This window comes from Leptosomus discolor, chromosome 14 (assembly GCF_034619465.1).
Source record: "Leptosomus discolor isolate bLepDis1 chromosome 14, bLepDis1.hap2, whole genome shotgun sequence".
NCBI classification, from domain to species: domain Eukaryota; kingdom Metazoa; phylum Chordata; class Aves; order Leptosomiformes; family Leptosomidae; genus Leptosomus; species Leptosomus discolor.
The window spans coordinates 15,506,116-15,527,583 of record NC_141404.1 but is presented as its reverse complement, the minus strand read 5'-3'; the positions used below and the strand labels follow the sequence as shown (position 1 = coordinate 15,527,583).

The 21,468-nt window shown below is 61.5% G+C and overlaps 4 protein-coding genes across 4 annotated transcripts; 3 read left to right on the top strand and 1 right to left on the bottom strand.

Moving 5' to 3' along the window:
* The first annotated feature begins 2,623 nt into the window (after positions 1-2,623).
* On the top strand, positions 2,624-5,705 carry LOC104341127 (deoxyribonuclease-1). Its single transcript, XM_086472955.1, has 8 exons — positions 2,624-2,770; positions 3,327-3,415; positions 3,582-3,665; positions 3,806-3,921; positions 4,663-4,775; positions 5,044-5,201; positions 5,281-5,377; positions 5,652-5,705. Exons 1-8 carry the CDS (start codon positions 2,624-2,626, stop codon positions 5,703-5,705), a joined length of 858 nt encoding a protein of 285 aa, XP_086329081.1.
* Positions 5,706-7,496: 1,791 nt separating this feature from the next.
* LOC104348177 (deoxyribonuclease 1 like 2) lies at positions 7,497-10,972 on the top strand. Its single transcript, XM_009953398.2, has 8 exons — positions 7,497-7,643; positions 7,999-8,087; positions 9,116-9,199; positions 9,304-9,404; positions 9,479-9,585; positions 9,837-9,991; positions 10,105-10,201; positions 10,922-10,972. Exons 1-8 carry the CDS (start codon positions 7,497-7,499, stop codon positions 10,970-10,972), a joined length of 831 nt encoding a protein of 276 aa, XP_009951700.2.
* Positions 10,973-11,208: 236 nt separating this feature from the next.
* ECI1 (enoyl-CoA delta isomerase 1) lies at positions 11,209-17,941 on the bottom strand. Its single transcript, XM_086473131.1, has 7 exons — positions 17,899-17,941; positions 17,361-17,507; positions 16,238-16,365; positions 15,661-15,807; positions 14,226-14,347; positions 13,365-13,543; positions 11,209-11,728 (listed from the first exon to the last, which is right to left on the bottom strand). Exons 1-7 carry the CDS (start codon positions 17,939-17,941, stop codon positions 11,562-11,564), a joined length of 933 nt encoding a protein of 310 aa, XP_086329257.1. The 3' UTR covers positions 11,209-11,561.
* A 1,431-nt stretch (positions 17,942-19,372) lies between these two features.
* On the top strand, positions 19,373-21,024 carry PTX4 (pentraxin 4; the record flags this gene model as incomplete). Its single annotated transcript, XM_086472833.1, has 2 exons — positions 19,373-19,633; positions 19,768-21,024. Coding segments are annotated over 2 exons (1,518 nt in total), but the record flags the coding sequence as incomplete, so codon positions are not given.
* Between the last annotated feature and the right edge of the window lie 444 nt (positions 21,025-21,468).

Genomic DNA, 21,468 nt, shown 5'->3' with positions numbered 1-21,468 from the left:
GGCTCCTACCTCACCGAGAACCGACCCCTCTTTCCCCTCCTCACCGCGTCCCGCCGCCCCTCCGGCCCGGCCCGGCCCCGCTCGGCGCGGCGCGGCCTCCCACAGCGGCGGAGGCGCAGCGCGGACGGGCGCTACGGAGGCCCGCGCCGGCCAAAAAGGGCCCACGCACGCCCTCCGCCGGCAGCGCCCCCTGGCGGCGGCGCCCTCAGCGGCGGGGAAGGAGCTGCGGGGGGGCGGGCGCTGAGCCCTGGGGCTGACCTGGGGGGTCTTGGCCAGGGAGGGAACCGGCACTGAGGGAACCTTGGCCCTGGGGGGCTGGTCCTGGGGCTGAGCCGGGGGGTCTTGGCCTGGGGAAAGCCTGGGCCTGGGAGAGGGTCTTGGGCTGGGGAAAGCCTGGCCCTGGGGGAGTCTTTGGGGGGGTCTTGGCCAGGTTGGGAGGAGTCCAGCCCTGAGGGGATCTTGGCCCAGGCGGGTGGGGTCGGGGGTCTTGGCCTGCAGGAGCTGGCCTGGGGAGCCTCAGCCCCACTTTGGGGTGGCTAGGCCCAGCCCTGATCCCACTGTGGGGAGCGAGGTGCAGGGCCTGGCCCTGCCCTGGGGGGGTGCTTGGCCCCGGGGGCGCTGGGAGGCCCCCTCCCCCAGCCCCGAAGGAGCACCGTGCACTGCAGGAGCCTGGCATGGCCCTCCTGGGAAACACAGCAGCTGCATTTGGAGGCCTGGGAGTACCAGGACATCAGCCAAGGCCACGATCCCCTGGCACTGCACAGGCTCCCCAGGGCAGGGGCCTGCCCCAGGTGACCTCCTGGGGAAGGTTTGGGGACAGGCATCACGGCAGGGACCCACTGTTTTCGGCACTCCCAGCTCAGCTCCACATCCGAAGACCAGAGCTGTTGGGGCCACGCCAGGATGCACTGGCTGCACTCAGCCCCCCCCACCGGGCTCCCTCCGGCTCCAGCAAGCTCACCTGACACCAGCTTGTTGGAAGTGTTGGGTGCTGGATGGGAACGGTTGGTTCTGGTGAAATAAACACTTTAAGAGGAATTGTACCTGGTGACGAGTGAGAGCTCACACCCCGTATTGGGGATCTGTTCCCCACGAGGGGTCTCTGGGATTTTCTTGCACCTCACAGATCTCTTGTCAGAGTTTTTATTGATTCGGGCACATTCTTGGCCTCACCTGTGGCATGAGGTATTGGCAGTGGTTGAAAGGGTTGTTTTTGCACTGAGAAGACCTTTATTTCTGTGAGAAATACCATATGGAGCCTGCGGCCTCGCACATGCCTTGGCTGGTGACCACTTGGCAAGGTGAGCCCATCCCTCCCCATAAATGCAGGTGCGGCTCCTTCCCCTTCTAGAGACCTTGGACAACAACAAAGGTACGTCCCCCTCCCCTCTCCTCCTGCATCCCAGGAGCTCCCCTCTCCAAAATTGCCTTCTCCAGCTCGGCTTAATTTTGCTGAGACTCTCTGTCGGGCCTGAGCCTGGGCGCAGCTCACAAGCATCACCTGGGATGGATACAGTCCTCTATAACTGCCTCTGCTTGGGAGGCTGTGGAGGCTGCTGTGCCCCCCAGGAGTGAGGGGGATTTGCAGGGCCTTGGGCAACTTTTGGCGTGACCAAATTGTCGCATTACTAAATTGTGGTGTTACCAAATCACCGTGTTACCAACTGGGGGGGGGGGACTGCAACATTACAGATGGTTGCGTTTGCAGCCGTAGTGAGAATGCAAGTGGAGAAAGGTGAGGATTTAAATAGAGCAGCTGCCCCAGAAGAAAAAGCGAGCCCGGGGGCAGCAAGCCCTTCATCAGGTCGGGCTTCAGGTGCACCAAAAGCCGGGGTGTTTGCCAGTCCTTTCAGCCCATGTTATCGGGGCTCCCAGGGGGGCTGGGCACTTGGGGCGCCTGGGCTTGGGCAGGGCTCAGATCCCATCCACTGGTGAAATATCACCCCAGGGATCGGAGCACCACGGGAAATACTTCCCAAAAGCCTTTCCCTGTGGGTGGGAGCCACTGCGCTGCCTCGGCAGGGGGTCCCAGGGGACTCCAGGATGGGTGAGGATGGGGCATGGGCAGTGCTGGGGGGCAGGGGGTGCCGGATGCCCCAGGTAGGATGGTCCAGGCAGGGAAGGAGGTGGGGAGGGGTGTGTGTGGGGGGTACCATCCCTTGCTCTGTCCCAGCATGGCTTCTGTAGGGTCTTTTGGGTTTCTGGCACAGACCCAGGGACGGGTGGGAGAGGTGAAAGCCCAGGGACCCTGGTGTCCCCAGCTGCTGCCACCTGTCCTGGGCCAGGAGAGGTGTCTGGGCTGAGTGTGGTGAATGAGGAAGCCTGGTCTGTGTCACCGTGAAATGGCATTTGCGCCTTTGCCAGTGAATTATCTGCTCCAGCCTCGTGGGTGATCTGGCCTCCCTCCAGGAGGGACAGGCAGGATGAGGCCCTGCATGAGGCAGGGGCTGGGTGGCTGGATGAGAGTGCCCCATCCCTGGGTCCCGGTGGTTCACTGGAAGAGAGACACATCCCAGTGAAACCAGTACCACCAGTGGGAATACCCTGGTCACCCTTGTCACCTGTGCCAAATTCCCCTTTCAGCCAGGGGGGCTCACCCTATCCCTGCCCCTCTGCATGCAGGATGGTGGCCTCAAAGCTGGTGCTGCTGCTGCTGGCTGCAGCTCTCCTGCTGCATGTGGCCACCACGCTGAAGATCAGTGCCTTCAACATCAAGACATTTGGGGACAGCAAGATGTCCAACCAGACCATCGCAGACATCATTGTCTCTGTGAGTGCTAGAGGAGAGGAGCAGTCCTGGCCACTCCCTGGTTTCTGGGATGCAGCCAGCTTGGGTCAGTCGGACACTATCTTTCTGCAGGCATCTGTCCATCCATGTGTCCATCTGTGCATCCACTCACCTGTCAATCCACCTGCCCACACACCCCCATCCATCCACCTATGCCTCCATCCATCCATCCATCGATCTGTTCTTCCCCTATCACCATCCTCAACCTTGGGCCATCTCCACTTTTGCTGGTCCCCAGCCAAGGATGGGCGATGTCCGGTGCTGCCCATGTTCCTCACTCAGAGCAGCCTGTGAGCGAGGAGCTGCTGGGATGGTGGGTGGTAGACAGACAGTGTTAGAGGGCACTGTGTCACCCCAGGGTCTTTTCAAAACAGAGGACACTGGCATCAGCAGAGGAGCTCCCTCCCTGGGCTCTTGGGTCCCTGCTGCCCCTCCATTGCCAGCCTGGGAGCCTTCGCAGCCCAGCCCAGACACCCATAGGTGCCCCCCCCAAGCAGCTCCCAGCCAGATGTGAGCAGCTCTGAGCTTGTCCCCCCAGATCCTGTCAGGGTACGACATCACCATGGTGCAGGAGGTCCGGGACTCTGACCTGAGCGCCGTGAAGAAGCTCATGGACCAGCTCAACAGGTGACCCCAATGGCACAGACCGGGGGTGCCTGCAAATGGGGTGCCAGGACAGAACCCAGCTGGCATCTTGCTGTGCTGGGACACCTCTGGCTCACCCAGAGAGAGCCCAATGGGTGCTGGGGAGCACTGGGAGCCTCCTCTCACCCTCTCTGCATCTTGCTCCCAGCACGTCCCCACACCCATACAGCTTTTTGGCCAGCATGCCCCTGGGTCGGACCAGCTACAAGGAGCAGTACCTCTTCATCTACAGGTAAGGGATGCTGCAAGGGTCTGGCATCCCCCATGTCACCTGCTGTCCCCCAAAGCAGCTCCCGAAGGGCTGTGGGCACCCCTGGGGGCCCTGGTTGTGGCAGGAGCAGTGCTGGGGTCTGCCCTGCTCTCCCCCCTCAGGTCGGACATGGTCTCTGTGCTGGGAAGCTACTATTATGACGATGGCTGCGAGCCCTGCGGGACCGATACCTTCATCAGGGAGCCCTTCATTGTGAAGTTCTCCTCACCCACAACACGTGAGCAGAGCTGGCACTGGGGGTTGCCCAGACCTGGCATGGGGTCCTCTCCATGAAGGGCTGAGCCCAGAGCTGTGACTACCAGGCAGGGGAGTTGCATCCTGGAGCCCAGCTCAGAGGCTCCACCAGGGTCCTTCACTGCTGTGTGGCATTCTCCCACCCATGGGTGCCCAGGGGTTCTGGTACCTGCCCAGCACGGCCAGCACTGCCTGCTGCTTCCCACCATGTGCCACCTCCTGCCATCTCCCACTGCCTGTCATCTCCCACCATGCGTTCCCTCCGGTTGTGTGCCATCTCACGTCTCCAGATGTTTCCCATTGTGTCCTACATGCCATCACCTGCTACCTCCCATCTTGTAGCATATCCCGCCACCTGCTTCCTCCAGTTGGGTGCCATCTCCCACCTTGTGCCATCATCTCCACCTCTGAGAACATCCTCAGGGCACACACACTCTCCCAGTCTCTCTCCCAACCCCGGCTCCTTCCCAAAATCACAGTGCCTTGGAAAAACTGATGGGAAACAAGCAGCAAACCCCAAACCACGCTTAGGGGGATGCAGCTCCTTGCTGGAAATTCCAGCCTGGAGGACAGGCAGACCACAAAAAGTCTATGCACACTTTTCCTTCAGCAGCATTTTCCTGCTGGTAGCTGGGGCTTGGCCCGGGGTAGTCCCTTGGGGTTGTCACTCCCTTCCCTTTGGTGCTGCACCCAAGCTGGGGGCTGACAGCCACCTGTCCAGCAGAGGTGAAGGAGTTTGTGATGGTGCCCCTGCATGCCAAGCCCAGCAGCGCGGCGGACGAGATCGACGCACTCTACGACGTCTACACTGACGTTGTCGACAAGTGGGCAACTAACGTAAGCGGCAGCAGGGAGCTCGGCTCCTCCCCAGGGCAGCCGGGTGGGCTGGGGTATGGCCATCGCACAGCCCAGCGGCCGTCCTGGGTTGGGTGTGTCCCACGGGAGACCCATCGGAGTGAGTGCCCACCAGCAATGTCCGGGCAGGGAGCTGCTGACAGCTCTGCTGTCATTACTGGGGGGGTTTCCCCCATGCCACCTTGCCCCAGGGGCGTTTCTTGCCACCCCGTGAGGTCCCTGGGCAGGGAGACAGCGTGCTGCCCCACAGAACATCCTCCTCCTGGGTGACTTCAATGCCGACTGCTCCTACGTGACCAGCGCGCAGTGGCCGTCCATCCGCCTGCGCTCCCTCGACGCCTGCGAGTGGCTCATCCCTGACAGTGCCGACACCACCGTCTCCACCACCACTGACTGTGCCTATGACCGGTGGGTGCCGCAGCAGGGGGGTTGGGGGCTGGCAGCGGGGGGACTGGTAGGCACTAGCACCCCCATGATGCCCATGCAGCATCGTCGCCTGCGGGACCGCACTGCGCCAAGACGTCGAGCCCGGCTCTGCCACCGTCAACAACTTCCAGGAGACTTTCCACCTCAAGAACAAGGATGTGAGTGAGGGACTGGGGCACACGAGCCCACCAGCACCAGGATCCAACCCACTATGCCTCCCTGGGAGCACGGTGGGCTCCCTGCTCCCAGGGTACACCCAAAGGTGGCCTGACCCCAACCCCTGCACCGATGCAACCCCCCCAGCCTGAGCGTTTTGGGGTATACTCTAAATTTTGGGGTTGAAGTGGAGCACTGGGGCCCCAGCCAGGCATGACAGCAACGGCAGATCTGGACGAGCTCAGCCACCTCTCTGCTTCCCCCCCCCACACCCAGGCTTTGGCTGTCAGCGACCATTTTCCCGTGGAGGTGACCCTGAAAGCCCGCTGAGCCCACCCCCACGCCAGCAGCTACCAGGACACCCTGGCACACAACTGCATCCCTCATGGGAGCCCACGCACCACCAGTGCCAGCCAAGCTGCCTGCCATCTCTGCAAAGAGCTGCTCTTCGGGGTCTTGTGGGAGTGGGATGCTCTCTGCTTCCATTAAAAAATGAGCCTCTTCCAGCCCTTGCAGCTCTGGAGGGAGACTCCCTTCAACCCCACCCCCAGCAGCACTCCCGTGCCTGAGACCCCCACCCCGCTGCCAGGGGCAGCTGCACCGGGGCTGGAGCCAGGGAGGTCCCTGGGGCCAGGGGTCCCCTCCCGCCATCGAGAGACCTGGACCCATGGGGTGGCAAGTGCTGCTCCCCTCTGAGCTGCCAGCAGCAAAAGCAGGAACACCAGGAAGGGCCTGGGAAGCTCTGGGCAGGATTTGGCCACCACCTTGCCAGGGTGTGGGACGCTTTTTCACTGGCTTGGGGGCCTCATCCTGCTGGAGCCTGCCTGGCTGCGAGGTGGCTGACAGGGTGCTGACAGTGAGGGTGGGGGGAGGCAGAGGACATGAGTCAGTTCCGGGGGGGGTTCGGCACCTCCCAGGGGGGTTTCGGTGATGGCACAGCACTGAGGGACACCGGACTCATCCCGTGACTGGGTGTGAGGATGCAAAACCTGGCAGCGCACGCGAGAGCCTGGCAAGCCCCAGCACGAGCAGCCATCGCCTCTCTGCCCACCCTGCCGCCAGCACCCTGGCAAAGCTGCCCGCTCCCTCAGCTGGGGTGATGCCGTGTGCTGGCACGGGGGATGCTGGTTCCACTGGGGCTGCTTTGGGTCACCAGTGGGGCTGTTCTAGGTGACAGCCAGGGCTGCCGCAGGGGTTTGCAGCTGCCCCCTCTCACCGAGGCTGGCAGTGCTCAGCCTGGCTGACCCAGGCACCCCGCCATTTCCTTCTCTCCCCTCTAATTACACCGTCTGAATCACTCACATTAAGGCCATTGCCCTTCACCGCCTGCCTGGCCACCGTGCCCCACATTGCGACCCCCGGGGGCCACCCCAGCTGCAGCACCCCGAGTCCCACGCACCCACCCAGCCCTGCCGGGATGCCCCAGCACCACCGCGCCTCCCTTCGCTGCGTCGGCACAGGGGCAGCTATGCTGGCCCCACCCTGCCGCCCCGTGGGTTTTTGGTTTCCCAATGTAGGAAGGAGCCCAAAGCCGTGCCAAAACCCCCACGGGGGTGTCCGACTCATCCTGCTTTGCCGGCATTTCCACTGGGAATAAAGCCGCCCGTCCTGCTGCTGGGAGGGCAGAGGTGCTGCACACTCAGCAAGGTAAGGATGGATCCGGGCTCGGCACCTTCAGCCGCGAACTGGGAGGGACTGGGATGAGCTGGGACAAGCTGGGATGAGGAATCTCTCTCTTACCCTGACAGTGAGGGCTGCGACCAAGTTTAAGGACGTGGAGCAGCCCGGGGTGCCAGCAGAAGTGGCTGGGGCTGCTGGGCGATGGAGACAACCCAGCAGGGAGTGGAGCTGAGGGATCCCAGAGGCTGCCAGAGGTGTTGCCAGGTGGATTCACCGTGGCACGACAGGGTTTAGCTTCCCCTGGGACTGGTGAGCTGGCAGACAGCCCATGCCATCTCTGCGGGCTGCTCTGGGCAGTGCCCACCATGGCACACTGTTGCATGCCGGGACTTAGGAAGGACCTGCATGTTTTTTTTTTTCCTCTATTCCCAAATCCAAAATAGTTTTCCAAGTTCCGCTCCCATCGCTGCATTCCTGTGGCTCAGCATTCCTCCTGGCAGGATGGGGATGGTGGCACTGGCACTGTCCCTGCTGGCTGTGGCTCTCCCATGCCTGGCCACCACCACGCTACGTGTTGGTGCCTTCAACATCCAGGCGTTCGGTGACACCAAGATGTCCAACGAGGGAGTGGCGGGCATCATCGTCAGTGTGAGTGCAGCTGGCGCCATGCAGAGACGGGCTGTGCGCTGGGGTGGACCCAGAACATGGCTCCTGTGCCGGGGGGACTTGGGGACGTGGCCATGGATGGGATGGCATCCCAGCGCTGGGGATGCCCTGGGTGGATTAAGCTTGGTGGGGACCAAGGTGGGGCATCAGTCACACCTCGTTGTCCCTCTGAGCCCTCTGTGGGGACACCTGCCCTGGCACCAAGGGACACATGGGTCCCCATGGTGCTGCACTCAGCACCGTGTCAGGCTGCCCAGCTGGGGGGTTGGTGAGAGACAGTGGCCCTGAGCCAGCAGCAGGCTCCCTCTCGCCATCACCGTCCCTCTTGGCTTTGCAGATCCTGCGCCGCTACGACGTGGTGCTGGTGCAGGAGGTGCGTGACTCTGACCTCAGCGCCGTCACCCAGCTCATGGAGCTGCTCAACAGGTACGAGCGGGGCTGGGGCTGAAAGCACCTGGGCTGACACACCAGCATTAGGAGGGAAAGCCAAGCTGCCTGAGCAATAAAAGGCAAAAAAAGCCATCCATCAGCAGAGGGTTTGTTTTCGGAAAGGGTAATAGGAGAAAAGTGCTGGGGCTGAAGCTTTGAGCAGGCACTGAAAAAGCCACTGGGAATAATCCGGAGAGGGGAAGTGCGATACAAGTGGCACAAAATCCCTCTGAAAGCTGCAATCCTACCGGAGCACACAGGATAGAAAGGAACTACAGCTTTGGCAAGATTCATCTCCAAAATCCAACAGGACAAGGCAGTGTTGAAACAGAGGATGAAGGGGACGGGGGCAGGCAGCCCCCAGTACCCCAAGTCCCTGTGAGTAGCGGGGAGACCCTGGGATGGACCTAACAGCAGACGAGGCTCTGAAGTGAGCGGCTCAGGCACGCCAGGAGGAACAGAGACTGCTGGGCTGGGCTAAAACTGGCCACTGCAGGGCCACAGCCCCTCCGCCGGCTGGGCGCTGACCCCATTTTGGGTGAGGGCACAGGCTGGGGCTGGGCGGAGGCTACTGCTGCCTTGTTGAAAGGCGGCGAGTGCTTTGTCTCTTCGGCGTCCCCTCCAGCACAGCCACAAAACAGCCAGGGCAGGGAGAGTGACGCCAGGCTCCGCAGGGCCCCGGGTTGCTCATTAACCTAATTTAGGTGCAAATTTTGATGCAAATGAAGGTGAGGAGCATCCCTGCAGAGAAAGGGGTGGCAGGAGCCGCCCCATGTCCTTCTTGTGGCCGGATGTGCCCGAGGAGCCACCCCGGTGTGGTGGGGACAGCAGGGTGGCTCAGAGCCACTACACCTTGTGTCACCCCATGGCTGGGGCATGGTGGTGCATGGGGACAGCAGAGCAGGACCAGCTGGTGCCAACCCCATGGCTGCCCAGCCCCTGGCCATGCCAAGGCCACCCCAGGATGGTACTAGCCATTTCACCAGTGCCAGCCATGTCACCATCCTGCCTTTGTGTCTCCGCAGCGTGTCCACGTCCCCGTATGACTACGAGATCAGCGGCCCCCTGGGTCGGGACAACTACAAGGAGATGTACCTCTTCATCTACAGGTAATGGGGCTGGGCATGCTGTCACCTGTCCCGTGGCAGTGTGAGGCCACTGACACCATGGAGGGGACACAAGCCCCAGGGTCACCATCCCTTTGGTCCCACAGGACAGATGTTGTGTCCGTGGTGGACACCTACCAATATGAGGACCCCCAGGATGTCTTCAGCCGGGAGCCATTCATCCTGAGGATCTCAGCACCCCACACCAGTAAGCGGGGGGACAAGTGGCCCTAGGCAGTGGCACAAGCTGGCTGTGGGGCTGACATCCCTTTCCCCTGGCAGAGGAGTTTGTGCTGGTGCCGCTGCACTCAGCCCCGCATGATGCCGTCGCCGAGATTGACGCACTCTACGATGTCTACTTGGCCATTGTCAGCAAGTGGGGGACTGACGTGAGTGCCACTGGCTCTGGGGGTGGCACTAAGGGTGGGTGCTGAGCCCTGGGGACCATTCAACCCATCCCGGATCCCCTCTCATGGGGAGCACGGCTGGTGCAAGGGTGGTAGGATGGGGACCCTGCTCCTGCCCCATCCCCTGACACAGGGGACGCCCCGGCACCCAAGTCTGACACCCACGGGACGGCTGGTGTTGGGGGCAGCTGTGTTCCCCAGCCACCACGAGCCCTGCCATCTCCCCACCACAGAACATCATGTTCCTTGGGGACTTCAACGCCGACTGCGCCTACGTCCAGCCGAGCGACTGGTCGGCCATTCGCCTGCGCACCAGCGACATCTTCAAGTGGCTGATCCCCGACGGCGCCGACACCACCGTGGGGAGGTCAGACTGCGCCTATGACAGGTGAGCGCTGCCGCGGCACCACCGTCCCCCTCCCTGGTGCCCCAGGACCTCCCTGCCTGTCCTGCACCACCAGCGGCAGAGCACAGGACTGACCGCCTGTATCTCCCTGGCAGGATTGTGGTGTGCGGTGCCAAGCTGAAGAGAAGCATCGTGCCAAATTCAGCCGCCATCTACAATTTCCAGCGTGCTTTCCAGCTGGAGCAGGAGGAGGTGAGCCGGGCTCACAAACCCGGGGCTCAAACAGGCACCAAAGCTGAGCAGTCCCAGGCAGCGCCGGCTGCGGGGCTGCCGACATCTGTTCAGGGTTAGGTAGCCCGGTGCAGCCACATAGCTGCCGCAGTTAAGTATCAGCTTAAAAATGGAGTTGAAGCAGCCCCAGCAGCAACCTGAGCTGGCTCCACCTGCGGCATGTGTGCCTGCCTGCTGGGATGCCAGCACACCCCTGTGTAAAGCACGCTCCCCGCCCGGGACATGGTACCCTGTAGCCAGCTAATGGGGAGCTCAGGGTGACGAGGGAGCCATGGATGGAAACAGGACGGGGGATTTGGGGTCATTGCCTGTCCCCATGGGGAAGAGATGAGATGCATGGGGTTTTTCATGGCCTTTCATGGGCAGGACTCCAGGGGTGGGGCAACCCAAGCCAATCTTCAACCACCCATAGCTGGCACGGAGCTCCCAAGCTAGACCTGGCAGTCTCAGAGGGCAAGTGCCCCCTGCCAACAGCCGCCCCAAGCATTTCTCCGTAAGAGATGCCAAAATTGGAGCCTTGTGCGTTGAGCATCTCGGGGTTGGGGACATTGCGTCCCCCTCCAGCAGGCAGAAGGTTCTGGCAGGGCAATCACAGCCGCCCTGCCGGCCTCAACAGCATGGTAAGGGGCGAGGGGCTCGCCGAACCCGTGTTACACCTCCTCACCTCTCACCCTCCTCCAGGCCCTGGCAGTCAGCGACCACTACCCGGTCGAGGTGAAGCTGACAGCTTGAGCTCCTCCTGCAGCCGCAGACCACGATCCAGCTTCAGCTCCCACCACTAACCCCTGTGAAGGTGCTTCCCGCAGTCCCACCCACGGACCCTGTGTGTGGGCTGCTCCGGGTCCCGGTCTGGCGAAGGGTCGCAGCCGGCCATGCCCACACTCCCCCAGCCCACCACAAACCAGAGCCAGGGGACAAGCCACCATCCAGGAAGCAGCAACCACAGACAGGCTGGGGAATGAAGCATCTCCTACCTCATTGAAGACTTTATTGACAAATCTGATTTCACAATTAGCTGTTGGACAGGAGGAAGGATATCCAAGGACCAGGGGGCTCAGGCCACAGCAGTGTCAAGACCCTCTCCCTGTCCGTTCCTTGGGGGAGCTGAGCAGGCAGCTGTCCCCGCTCTCAGGAAAGGCAGCAGTGGTGTCAGGCACTCTACGGGAAGTAAGGGGAAGGGGTGGTGGGGCGGCCATAGGAGCAGGCAGCACATCACCGACTGCTGACACTGCAGACAGCTTCACTGTGAAAGTCTACAGCTACTGCAGCGTTTCGGAGGGTCATTTGAGCTCCTGGGACCAGGCCCTGGGTGGCTGGCTCCTTAGCTCTTCTTCTTCTTCAGCATCTCCATGTACATGCGAAGTGACTTCTGGATGGACTCTTTTGAAATGAAGCTGATGAAGTTCTGAATGTCTTCCTCCCGGTGAGCTACCAGGCGGTCCAACACTGCCTTCCTCATCATGGACTTAGTGAGCTGACGGGCATGGTCTGCAGAGAGGAGAGCAAGGATGGGGAACACGCACGGTCCTCACCCCGACCAGCTCTCAGCCACTGCCACCATGTGCCGGTGCCTCCAAACGGGGAGGGACCACACACCAAAGGGCTCTTTAAACCAACAGGGAGGGAAAGGTCTACGAAAAACCCACCAGCCGGAAGCTGAACTGGATAAATTCTTATACAATAAACTATGATCTGTACCGCTCAGTGGGGAAACGACTGATCTGCTGGGACAGATGACAAACAGTTGTGCAACTCGTTCTCTTGGCGCCCTCCAGAGCCCAGCTCCAACCCCAATACACTACCGGGCTCAGGACAGCAGTACCCGGACAAAATTCTCTGCTATTTGAAACTGCTCTGGCTCTAAGTTTCCCCAACCCCTTTGACTTCTGGCAAGACAGTCTGCTCATGCCCAACACGCCGTACAAAAGCCAGCAGCACTGTCGCCTTGAGCTCATCCCAACAGCCAGCAGCATCCCATCCCTCGAGCAGGCTCTGGGCCTGTGCCATTCCGCATGAATACATGGATGCTGCTGGAGCAGCGCTGGCTGCTGGAGCTGACGGAGGTCTCGAGCACCCATCTGCTCACACACAGAGCCACGTGCAGCGATGCAGCAGCACATCTGTGGCACAGATGTTGCACGCCTGCTCTCAGCGTGCTTCAACCATGACAGTGAAATGATGACCAACCCCCCCCTCCCTGCACTGGGAACCCTGAATTGCTCCAGCATCTCTGTGCTACAGGCGCTTTCACCCGGACAGACTCCTCCTGGCTCTGATTTAGGGCTCTGGGGAAAGATCGGCATGATGCCTCCTCGAAGTCAGGGGAGAGCACAGCTGAGAGGTGCTGCCTGCTCTTGGGGGCTGAGGTGCCACCCTATCACCGGGACAGAACGGAGAGAGCTCTTTAGGGACCCTCTTCCAAGGCTGGGACACAAAATGACAGTCCTGGGACTCATCCATTTCATTCAGATTTCTACAGAAAGGGCAGCCAAGGGGTGATACGTAGTTGCACCTCCCTGTAGTGCTCAGGAGGTGGCATGGGATAGGGTAGCTGAGATCTAGCCCTGGCTGGCGGAGAGCCCTCTCCCAGCCCAGGAACCATATGCTGCCAGTCCCAGAGCAGCCCAAACATGCATGTGATGTCTGTGGTTGCTGTCTGTCCTCACGCCCCCATCACCACCCCCAGCTCAGCAGAGTGCGAAGAGTTGATCCAGACCACAAAGGCGGACTGGCAGCCACCCAGGCACTCTCTCACCCAGCCTGTTCCCTCAACTCCATGGCAGCTTTCCTGGGGTAACACCTCCTCCACTGACAGACAGAGATTGCCGGTATCTGGAGCTCAGGCAGCTCCGGATTGACTCAGCAGGGCTGGCAGGGCAAGCTGAGCTGAAGCCACGTGCCCTGCACACCCAGCACAGTGTCCTCCCACACAGGGGCACTAGCAAGCCCATCTCTGTTAGCCTAAGGCTGCCTGGACCACCGTGCTAAGCTTTCCTACCTCCCAGCCATCCACACCTTCCCTTTAAATGGAAACTGTTATGTAGCTCCCAGGTACCAGCCCCAGTAACTGTCCTTCCCACCCACATCAGATCCCCTCTTCCTCTGCCGGAGGTGCCACCCTTACCGGGAAGGGCCAGCCACTGTGCCATAACAGCCACAGCCTTCTCCTGGAGCTTCTCCTCTGGCACTAGCTCGTCCACAAGGCCAAGCCTTTGGGCCTCGGGTGCAGGGTGAAGGGAGCCCAGCTGGAGGGAGCGCTCAGCAACTCGGTGTCCCACAACATTCACAAATGTGTCTTTAAACCTAGAAGAGATTGGAGGAAAAGCCACGGTCTCCCAGACATGGAAGCTAAGAGCATGCTTGGTCCCACTCCCCAGGCACGGGCCTCTAAACAGCAGCCACAGGCTCAGCCGTGCTGTTCAAAGTCAGGTGAGCAGAGCCATTTTGGGTACTACCCCAACAGAGCTCCCTCTCCGCTCCACAAAGGCTGCTCTATTTACCCTCAGCACACAGGTCCCAGCTGTGCCTGCTTGCTGTGATGTGAAAGCTCTTTTCCAACCGTTTCTTACACATTCTTAGGGCAACCAAGGACCTGTGTCTTAATATATTAGTGTCCCTATGCTTTCAGAGATCTCCACAGCTATGGGATTTTGCAGGTACACAGCATGTATCCAGAGGAAAGCATACTCCCAGACTGAGCCCGACCAGGGAGATCTCCCAGCACTAGTTTTGGAGTTGACTGCAGAGTCAAAACCGAGGTACTCATTGCTGAAGGATGTGAGGACATTCTGCAGCCTGAAAGCTTTGCAGATACCTGCAGGACAGGGCAGAGAAATGAGGTGCTATCTCCTGCAGCTGCAACTACCTGATCACTGGCACATAAAACTACACCTCAGCAGCTAGTTAAACTGATTGATAAACTCCTTGAAGATTAATTCTTTTTAGAGACCTACAGGTGACACTAGAAGCGGAAGGCACTGCCTACCAGAAGGGGGCCACAATGCCCAGCTGGGCTTCATTCAGGCCGATGCTGAATTTGGGGTTCTCCACCATGATCCTGTAGTCACATGACAAGGCAATGAGACAGCCTCCTGCTGGGCTGGACCCCTGGCAAAGAGAAGGAAGGAGGAAGTCTAGGTCATGGTTACAAACGTCCCTGCGCGTCAGCCTGTTTCCTCCAGAGCAGAGAAGACACAAGGTGACAGAGCACATGTCCCCCAAATCTCTGATTACCTGATTCAAAACGGCCCTAAAGAAGATTCCTGATTGGTTTATCAGGGTTTATCCTTTCATTTTTTCAATGCTCTCTGTTTCTTGCATTTTCCAGTCTGGAAATCTAGTTGACTGATCTGTGTTACTTGGGTTGCAAACCCTGCAGTGGAGATTTGCTATGGCATTTTCTTGTAACCCTACCGAAGTTTTTAACCCTACTTGAGTTTGTAACCCTAAATGCCACAGAAACAGTTCTGTCTAATGGCTTTGTAACACCTTCTGTCTATAAAACTTCCATCTGAGACTATCTTTGCAGGACTCGGTGCCTGCTTAGCTCTGCACAGGATGCCTGTGGGACGCCAGAGAACCCAGCTGCCTTCAAAGACAGTCTACGGACAGACACGGAACAGCGAGCTGCCAAAGCGCATCGAAAAATGAAAACAAAAGACCGAGCAGGTAATAACCCATCTACAGACACCGAGATTCAGATGGCACCTCCCTGCCGGCCAAGAACCACGGCTGGAGGAGCAAAACACGGTGAAAGAAGGGCTTACGACAAACCGCACCGCCCGAAGCGGTGCTGCCCGCGGGACGAGCACTCGCGGCACCGCATGGCTGCGCCCCACCTCCTCCCCTCCAGCGCAGCGGCCAAGCAAGCGACCCTGGGCAGCTCCTACGAGTCTCGTCAGTGAGGAAGCAGCCAGTGGGCACGTGACAGACATCCGTTGGACTCCTCCTAGGGCAGCTGCTCGGCTTCTCTGGTACTCGTCAATGCCCCTCTGGGCTTTACCACTGGCCTGCAGACCTCCTCCCAGTCCTCCAGCTCAGAGGACAGACTCACAGCCGAGTTCTTGGGGCAGGGTAGCGCTCTTGCTGCACACAACACTGCCAAGGGCACCTCAGCCCCCACCGGCAGGACATGAGCGCCATGCAAGCTCTCTGCTGCAGCCAAAATGCTGCTACACCCCAGCGGTGCCTGCAGCTCACATGGAGCCTGCAACATTCCACGCGGCCATACCTTCCCATGCCCCAACGCGCTGAACCGACAGACACGTACTTTGGCCAGACGTCCCAACAAACACATCCTGGTGTTGTTTCAGCACTGACAAGCCTGATTTTTCGGCTGTCCCTGCCCACGTGGTGCAAACAAGCCACGGCAAGTGACAGACTGCGCAGGGCAACTGGGAAGGCGGATCTAAAGGACGTACATTGACTGCAGAGACTGTCACCATGTTGGAGCCATACAGGCGGAGCCACATCTCCTGCACAGCTCTCCAGAACTCAGCGTAGTGCTCCGTGCTCTTCCCGCACATCTCAGTGATGTCCAGGCCAGATGAAAAGATTTTGGGGACGGCCTGGAATCGGGAAAATACAAACGTCACTAAGAGTCACTGCTCAGGGATGTCCCTTTAGCCCTCTCACGCACTCAGCCTGGCAGTCTGAGGAAAGGGAAAGCCATAATTAAATATGACATAAACCAGGGTCTTTTGGGGTTCTGAAACAATCTCCCCGGTGCTCCCAGATCCTGGATCATCCCACCACCATGGCCTGCAGGGCTGGGACTGCAGCCACACAGGACAAAACCTGTTCTGTCCCATTCCCAGGCACCACCTCGGTAGGTACCCAAGAACCCCCTCCCCTCCTTCCAGAGCTGATCAAGGCTGCCTCCTGGCCCTCCTCTGCCAGTGACCAGGGAGCCAAAAGACCAAACACGAGCAAGGGAACGGCACCCCTGCCTGCCAAATTACCCCACAGCTCACACCCCAAGCTCAGGACAACACATACAGATGTAAAGATCACGCCCCGGCAGGCCCGGTCGTTCTCCAGCTTCTCCAGGCTTATGCAAAACTCAGTGAGGAAGTCCAGGCTGAGGCTGTTGACCGGGGGGCTCTTGAACTTCATCGTGGCAACGCCTGTGCCATGGTAAACACAGAAACATCAGAGGCTCCCACCACAGCAGCATGCACTGCCTTGCCCAAGGGAGCTTCCCCCGCCTCCGTGTCTCCCTGCTCACTCAAATCAGGTCTTTCCACTCCTGGATCTTCAACAAGCCCCCAGAGTGGTGGGGCCAAGAGCAGGGCCGTGCCTTTGCCCAGATCTGCCCGCAAGCTGGGCTCGCTCAGCCAGTGGTGAACTTGGAGCACGAACGAGCACGGATGCAGTGGCACACTGTGTGTCCAAAAGACCAGCTTCCTCCTTCAGGGTCATGCTGCCTGGCAGCTCCTTTCTCTGCCTCTAGTTTCTATCACAGCAAACATCCCGTGCCCAAGGGATCACACACCTTTCTGACCCTGCTGGCAGCACCACCACCCTGGCCAGCACCACGGGATGGGCTCTGAGCCCTTGTCCCCTCCCAGTCAGCACCACCCTGCCCCAAAAGGACCTCACCGAGTGCTTAGTCTGGGTGCTGCAGCCGTGCCCAGGCTGGGGACAGTGTGAGGACGCACCCAGGGGCCTGGCAGCCAAAGGCAGGCCCTGGGAAGTCTCAAGAAGAGGCACCCTTTGTTCAGTGCAGGGACGTGGCACTGCTATTCCTGGCAGCCGGGACACAGCAAACCCCAGCAGCTGCTCCTGCCACTCTACCAGGTCCCCAAAGTAGGGATGCTACAGAGGAGATACGCTGCATGGGCAGGGGACAGGGCACGAGGTCTGCCCACAGTGACAGGTAGAGTTTGGCTGGGGCACCCAAGCAGCACCCAGCCACCTGAAGTGCCCACGAAAAGTCTCCCATCCCCAAACGCTTCTCTCTGAGGGTCCTAAGCAGCCGAAATTGGAACATCTGTGGCTTTGGTGGCTTTCCATGCCCAGGGCCACACGTGCCATGGGACAGGCATGGAAGAGGCTCTGCCTATGCCCCACAATGCCCCGTGGGTTGAGGGTGACAGCACAGAGGTGCCACCCACCGTACCTGAGCTCTCGTCCAGCTCCACCAGGACCTTGTTGTTGCTGAAGGCACGGCACGGGCCGAGCGGGAGGCCAGGGGGCTGCAGCGGGCTGGGGGGCTGCCGGGCGGCTCTGCCCCACGCCAGCGGCTGGAGGCAGAGGGGCAGCACACCTGCGGGGACAGCAGCAGGTAGGGCTGGGCAGGGCACAGCCCCCACGGATGAGGGGTGTGTTCCCCAAAACGGCTCTGCACAGACGGGTGGGGACACGCGGACACCCTGACCGCACTGAGGGAAGACATAGGGACACTCTGCCCCACGACGGGGGACATGGGGGACGCCCTGACCCACTGGGGGAGGACACAGGGACACCCGACCCACGGCGGGGGACACCGTCACCCACTGAGGGAGGACATGGGGGACTCTGACCACGGCGGGGGGACACGGGGTGGGGCCGTGTGAACGCCCCCACCCGCGTCCGAGGGGCACGGGGGGGACACGCTGACCCCCAGAGGAGGGACACGAAAGGACGCGGGGCCACCCCGCCCGCGGGGACCGGCGCACCTGACCGGGCGATCCGGCGGGTGAGGGTCGGCACCGCCGCCATCTTCTGCCGCCGGGTCAAGGGTACGGGGCGGGGCCTCGGGGGCGCGTCACCGCCCCGGCCCGCCCGGCAGAACTCGCCCCCAGTGGCAAGAGGCGCCCCCGACTTGAAGCCCCGCCCCCGGCCCTGAAGCTCCGCCTACGGCCGGCGCTGCGGCGCGCACGTGCTGCCGCCCCGTGGTGGCCCGCGCACACAGGACCAACTGCCCTGCCTGCCCTGCCTGCACTGCCTGCCCTGCCTGCCCTGCCTGCCCTGCCTGCCCTGCCTGCCCTGCCTGCCCTGCCCTGCCTGCCCTGCCTGCACTGCCCTGCCTGCCCTGCCTGCACTGCCTGCACTGCCCTGCCTGCCCTGCCTGCCCTGCCTGCACTGCCCTGCCTGCACTGCCTGCCCTGCCTGCCCTGCCCTGCCTGCCCTGCCTGCACTGCCCTGCCTGCCCTGCCTGCCCTGCCTGCACTGCCCTGCCTGCACTGCCTGCCCTGCCTGCACTGCCTGCCCTGCCTGCACTGCCTGCACTGCCCTGCCTGCACTGCCTGCACTGCCTGCACTGCCTGTACTGCCTGCACTGCCCTGCCTGTACTGCCTGCATTGACTGCACTACCCTGCCTGTACTGCACTGCCTGCACTGACTGCATTGACTGCACTGCACTGCCTGCACTGCCTGCACTGCCTGCATTGACTGCATTGACTGCACTGCCCTGCCTGCACTGCCTGCACTGCCTGTACTGCCTGCATTGACTGCATTGACTGCACTGCCCTGCCTGCACTGCCTGTACTGCCCTGCCTGCACTGCCTGCCCTGCCTGCATTGACTGCATTGACTGCACTGCCCTGCCTGCACTGCCTGTACTGCCCTGCCTGCACTGCCCTGCCTGCACTGCCTGCATTGACTGCATTGACTGCACTGCCCTGCCTGCACTGCCTGTACTGCCCTGCCTGCACTGCCTGCATTGACTGCATTGACTGCACTGCCCTGCCTGCACTGCTCACACTGAACTGCCTGCACTGCCCTGCCTGCCCTGAACTGCCTGCCCTGCCTTGCCCTGCCTGCCCTGCCCTGCCCGCCCTGCCCTGCCCTGCCTGCCCTGCCCTGCCTGCACTGCCTGCCCTGCATTGCACTGCCTACACTGCACTACCTGCCCTGCCTGCTCTTCCTGCACTTCCCTGGTTGACCTGTCCTGCTCTGCCTACACTTCTCTGCCTGCACTGCCTGCACTGTCCAACCTGCCCTGTCCCACCCTGCCTGCCCGCCTGCCCTGCATCCAGTGTGTCAGTCTGAGACTCCCCACCCTGCTGCCCTCCAGGAGCTGCCCAGGGGTGTCCCCCCCCTTCCCCCACCCCACAGCTCAGCACCCCCTGCCTGGCCCCTGACCTGGGCAGCCAGAGCCCCGGGGAGCTCCTGGGCCGTGTCCCACCGCCCCCACTCGGTGCCTGGCCCAGGGTGCTGGCAGCTGCTGGGCCGCGCCAGCGGTGGCTGCAGATCTCATCACGGTGGAGGCCGCCCCGGGGGGGGCCACTGCGGGGGCCGGGGCTGGCCCTGCCGTGCGGGCAGAAAGGATCCGGCAGCGGCATGGCGGGGACAGCGCTGCCCCTCTGCCTGCTCCTCGCTGCTGCCCTGTGGGGTGGCTTGGCCCAGGCGCCGGGGCCTATGGCCCGCCCCGGCCCCCTGTTCCTACGGCTGCGGCGGCTGGAGGAGCAGGTGGGTGCCCAGGGTGGGGAAGAGGTGCAGCCGGGGGGGCACTTGGCGTTTTGGGCTGGGCTGGGGTTTGGCAGCGCGGCAGGGGCCTGGCATGGGGATGCGGGTTCACCCCACCTTGCCCTGCTTCCTGGCAGTTTCACCGGCTCCAGGAGGTGACATGGAGCCATCTCCAGAGCATCGCCAGGAACTACAACATCTCCTACAACATCGATGGACGCTTCCAGGCTCTGGCAGAGCAGGTGGAGGCGGCCGCCACTGCCCAAGCTGCCCTGGGTGCTGAGCTGGCCCGCCTGACCACCACTGGCCAGCGGCTGCACCGCAGGCTGAAGCGGCTGGAGGGGAGAGTGGGTGCCCTGAGCCCGCCGCACCACCAGCTCACCCACTCACCGGGTGCACCAGTGGAGGCTGGCACCAAGCCACAGAGCCTGCCGGATGCTGCCCAGAGCTGGGGCAGCCATCCAGAGCGGGTCCCACAGGGCCAGGTGACCCCTAGCACCCCGAGAACTCGGCGCCCGAAGGCAAGGCAATGGCAGCAACACTGGCAGAAGGAAAGGCACAGGCTGCCCGCTGATGCCGGGCCTGGTGCAGTGCCCAGGGAGGATGTGGAGCCCCATCGTGACACAGTGCTGGGGGCCCAAGCTGTGTCACTGCTGCTTCCCACCGTGACTGTGGCCTCCCAGGAGCAGCCACTGGCCCATGAGCAGCCAGGAGAGGGTAGGTACAGGCCCCCCACCATGATGCCCACCTCCCCAGCTTGCCGCACCGGTTCCATCCTGCTCTTCCCCAACATCTCTGCCAAACGCATGGCTGTCCTGGGGCCAGGGCCACGCTGGGGGCTGCAGGCACTGTCATTCTGTGCCTGGCTGGCCTCCCCAGCTCCCCGCCTCGGTGCCCTCCTCTCCTATGCCACCAAGGATGGTGGCAGTGAGCTGGCAGTGCACAGCCATAGTGGGGAACTCCCTGGCTCTGCGCGCTTTGTCATCGGGGACGGGCAGTTTCGGGAGCTCCCGGTAGTGCCGCTCCTGGATGGTAAGTGGCACCACCTCTGCCTCACCTGGTCCTCCAGCCAGGGCCAGTACCGCTTCTATGTGGACAGGCGGCTGCTGGCTGCCGGCTCTGGCTTCCAGCGGGGCTATGAAATTCCTGCTGGTGGCTCGCTGGTGTTGGGCTGGGAGCATGACCTCCCTGGTAGGGACTTTGGCATCGCAGAAGCTTTTGCGGGTCATCTGGCTGGTTTTGCTCTCTGGAGCCGGGCTCTCCTGCCTGGGGAAGTGGCTAGCATGGCAACCGGACAGGGGCTGCCCCGCGGCCCCCTCCTCACGCTGGCCAATGCCTCCCTGCAGGGTGGGGTGCAGAGGGTGGCATGCCCCGGCCTCCGTCACTGCGTGTGACGAGCCTGGCAGCAGGAACGGTGCTGGCTCCCAGTGGTCATGGCTGGCTGTCCTAGGTTACAGTGTAAGATGTGCCCAAAAAAAGTATTCTATTACCATCTTCAGGAGCTGTTGAGACCAGGTGGGGCGGTGCTCCCTGCCTCCCCCCTCTGGACTATCTTCTGTTAATGGGCACCACAATGCCTTATCGCCTGACCCATAGATAACTCGCTCCTGGACTATCTCCTGTTAATGGCCCATCAAGGAACTGCCTCACGACTGCCATCCCATTGTGAGATGCTCCGCCCGGTGGGAAGGAGCCAAGCAGTCCATGCTAAATAAAAACTGAGAGCTTGAACACCCTAGCAGCCTTCTTTCGCTGGATTCCCAGAGAAGTTTTTCCCCCCACTGGAGTTCCAGAGGACAAGAGCTACCTACCTACCACTGGACTTTCAGAGGAAGATC

Coding starts and splice junctions, on each gene's coding strand:
- LOC104341127 (XM_086472955.1), top strand. CDS start 2,624: ATGGTGGCCTCAAAGCTGGTGCTGCTGCTGCTGGCTGCAGCTCTCCTG. Junction 3,922..4,662: donor GTTCTCCTCACCCACAACAC/GTGAGCAGAGCT, acceptor CCTGTCCAGCAG/AGGTGAAGGAGTTTGTGATG. Junction 5,378..5,651: donor TCCACCTCAAGAACAAGGAT/GTGAGTGAGGGA, acceptor CCCCACACCCAG/GCTTTGGCTGTCAGCGACCA.
- LOC104348177 (XM_009953398.2), top strand. CDS start 7,497: ATGGGGATGGTGGCACTGGCACTGTCCCTGCTGGCTGTGGCTCTCCCA. Junction 7,644..7,998: donor TGGCGGGCATCATCGTCAGT/GTGAGTGCAGCT, acceptor TTGGCTTTGCAG/ATCCTGCGCCGCTACGACGT. Junction 10,202..10,921: donor TCCAGCTGGAGCAGGAGGAG/GTGAGCCGGGCT, acceptor ACCCTCCTCCAG/GCCCTGGCAGTCAGCGACCA.
- ECI1 (XM_086473131.1), bottom strand. CDS start 17,941: ATGGCGGCGGTGCCGACCCTCACCCGCCGGATCGCCCGGTCAG. Junction 16,366..17,360: donor GGAGCTGGACGAGAGCTCAG/GTACGGTGGGTG, acceptor ACCATGGCACAG/GCGTTGCCACGATGAAGTTC. Junction 13,544..14,225: donor GGCATTGTGGCCCCCTTCTG/GTAGGCAGTGCC, acceptor AATCTCTTCTAG/GTTTAAAGACACATTTGTGA.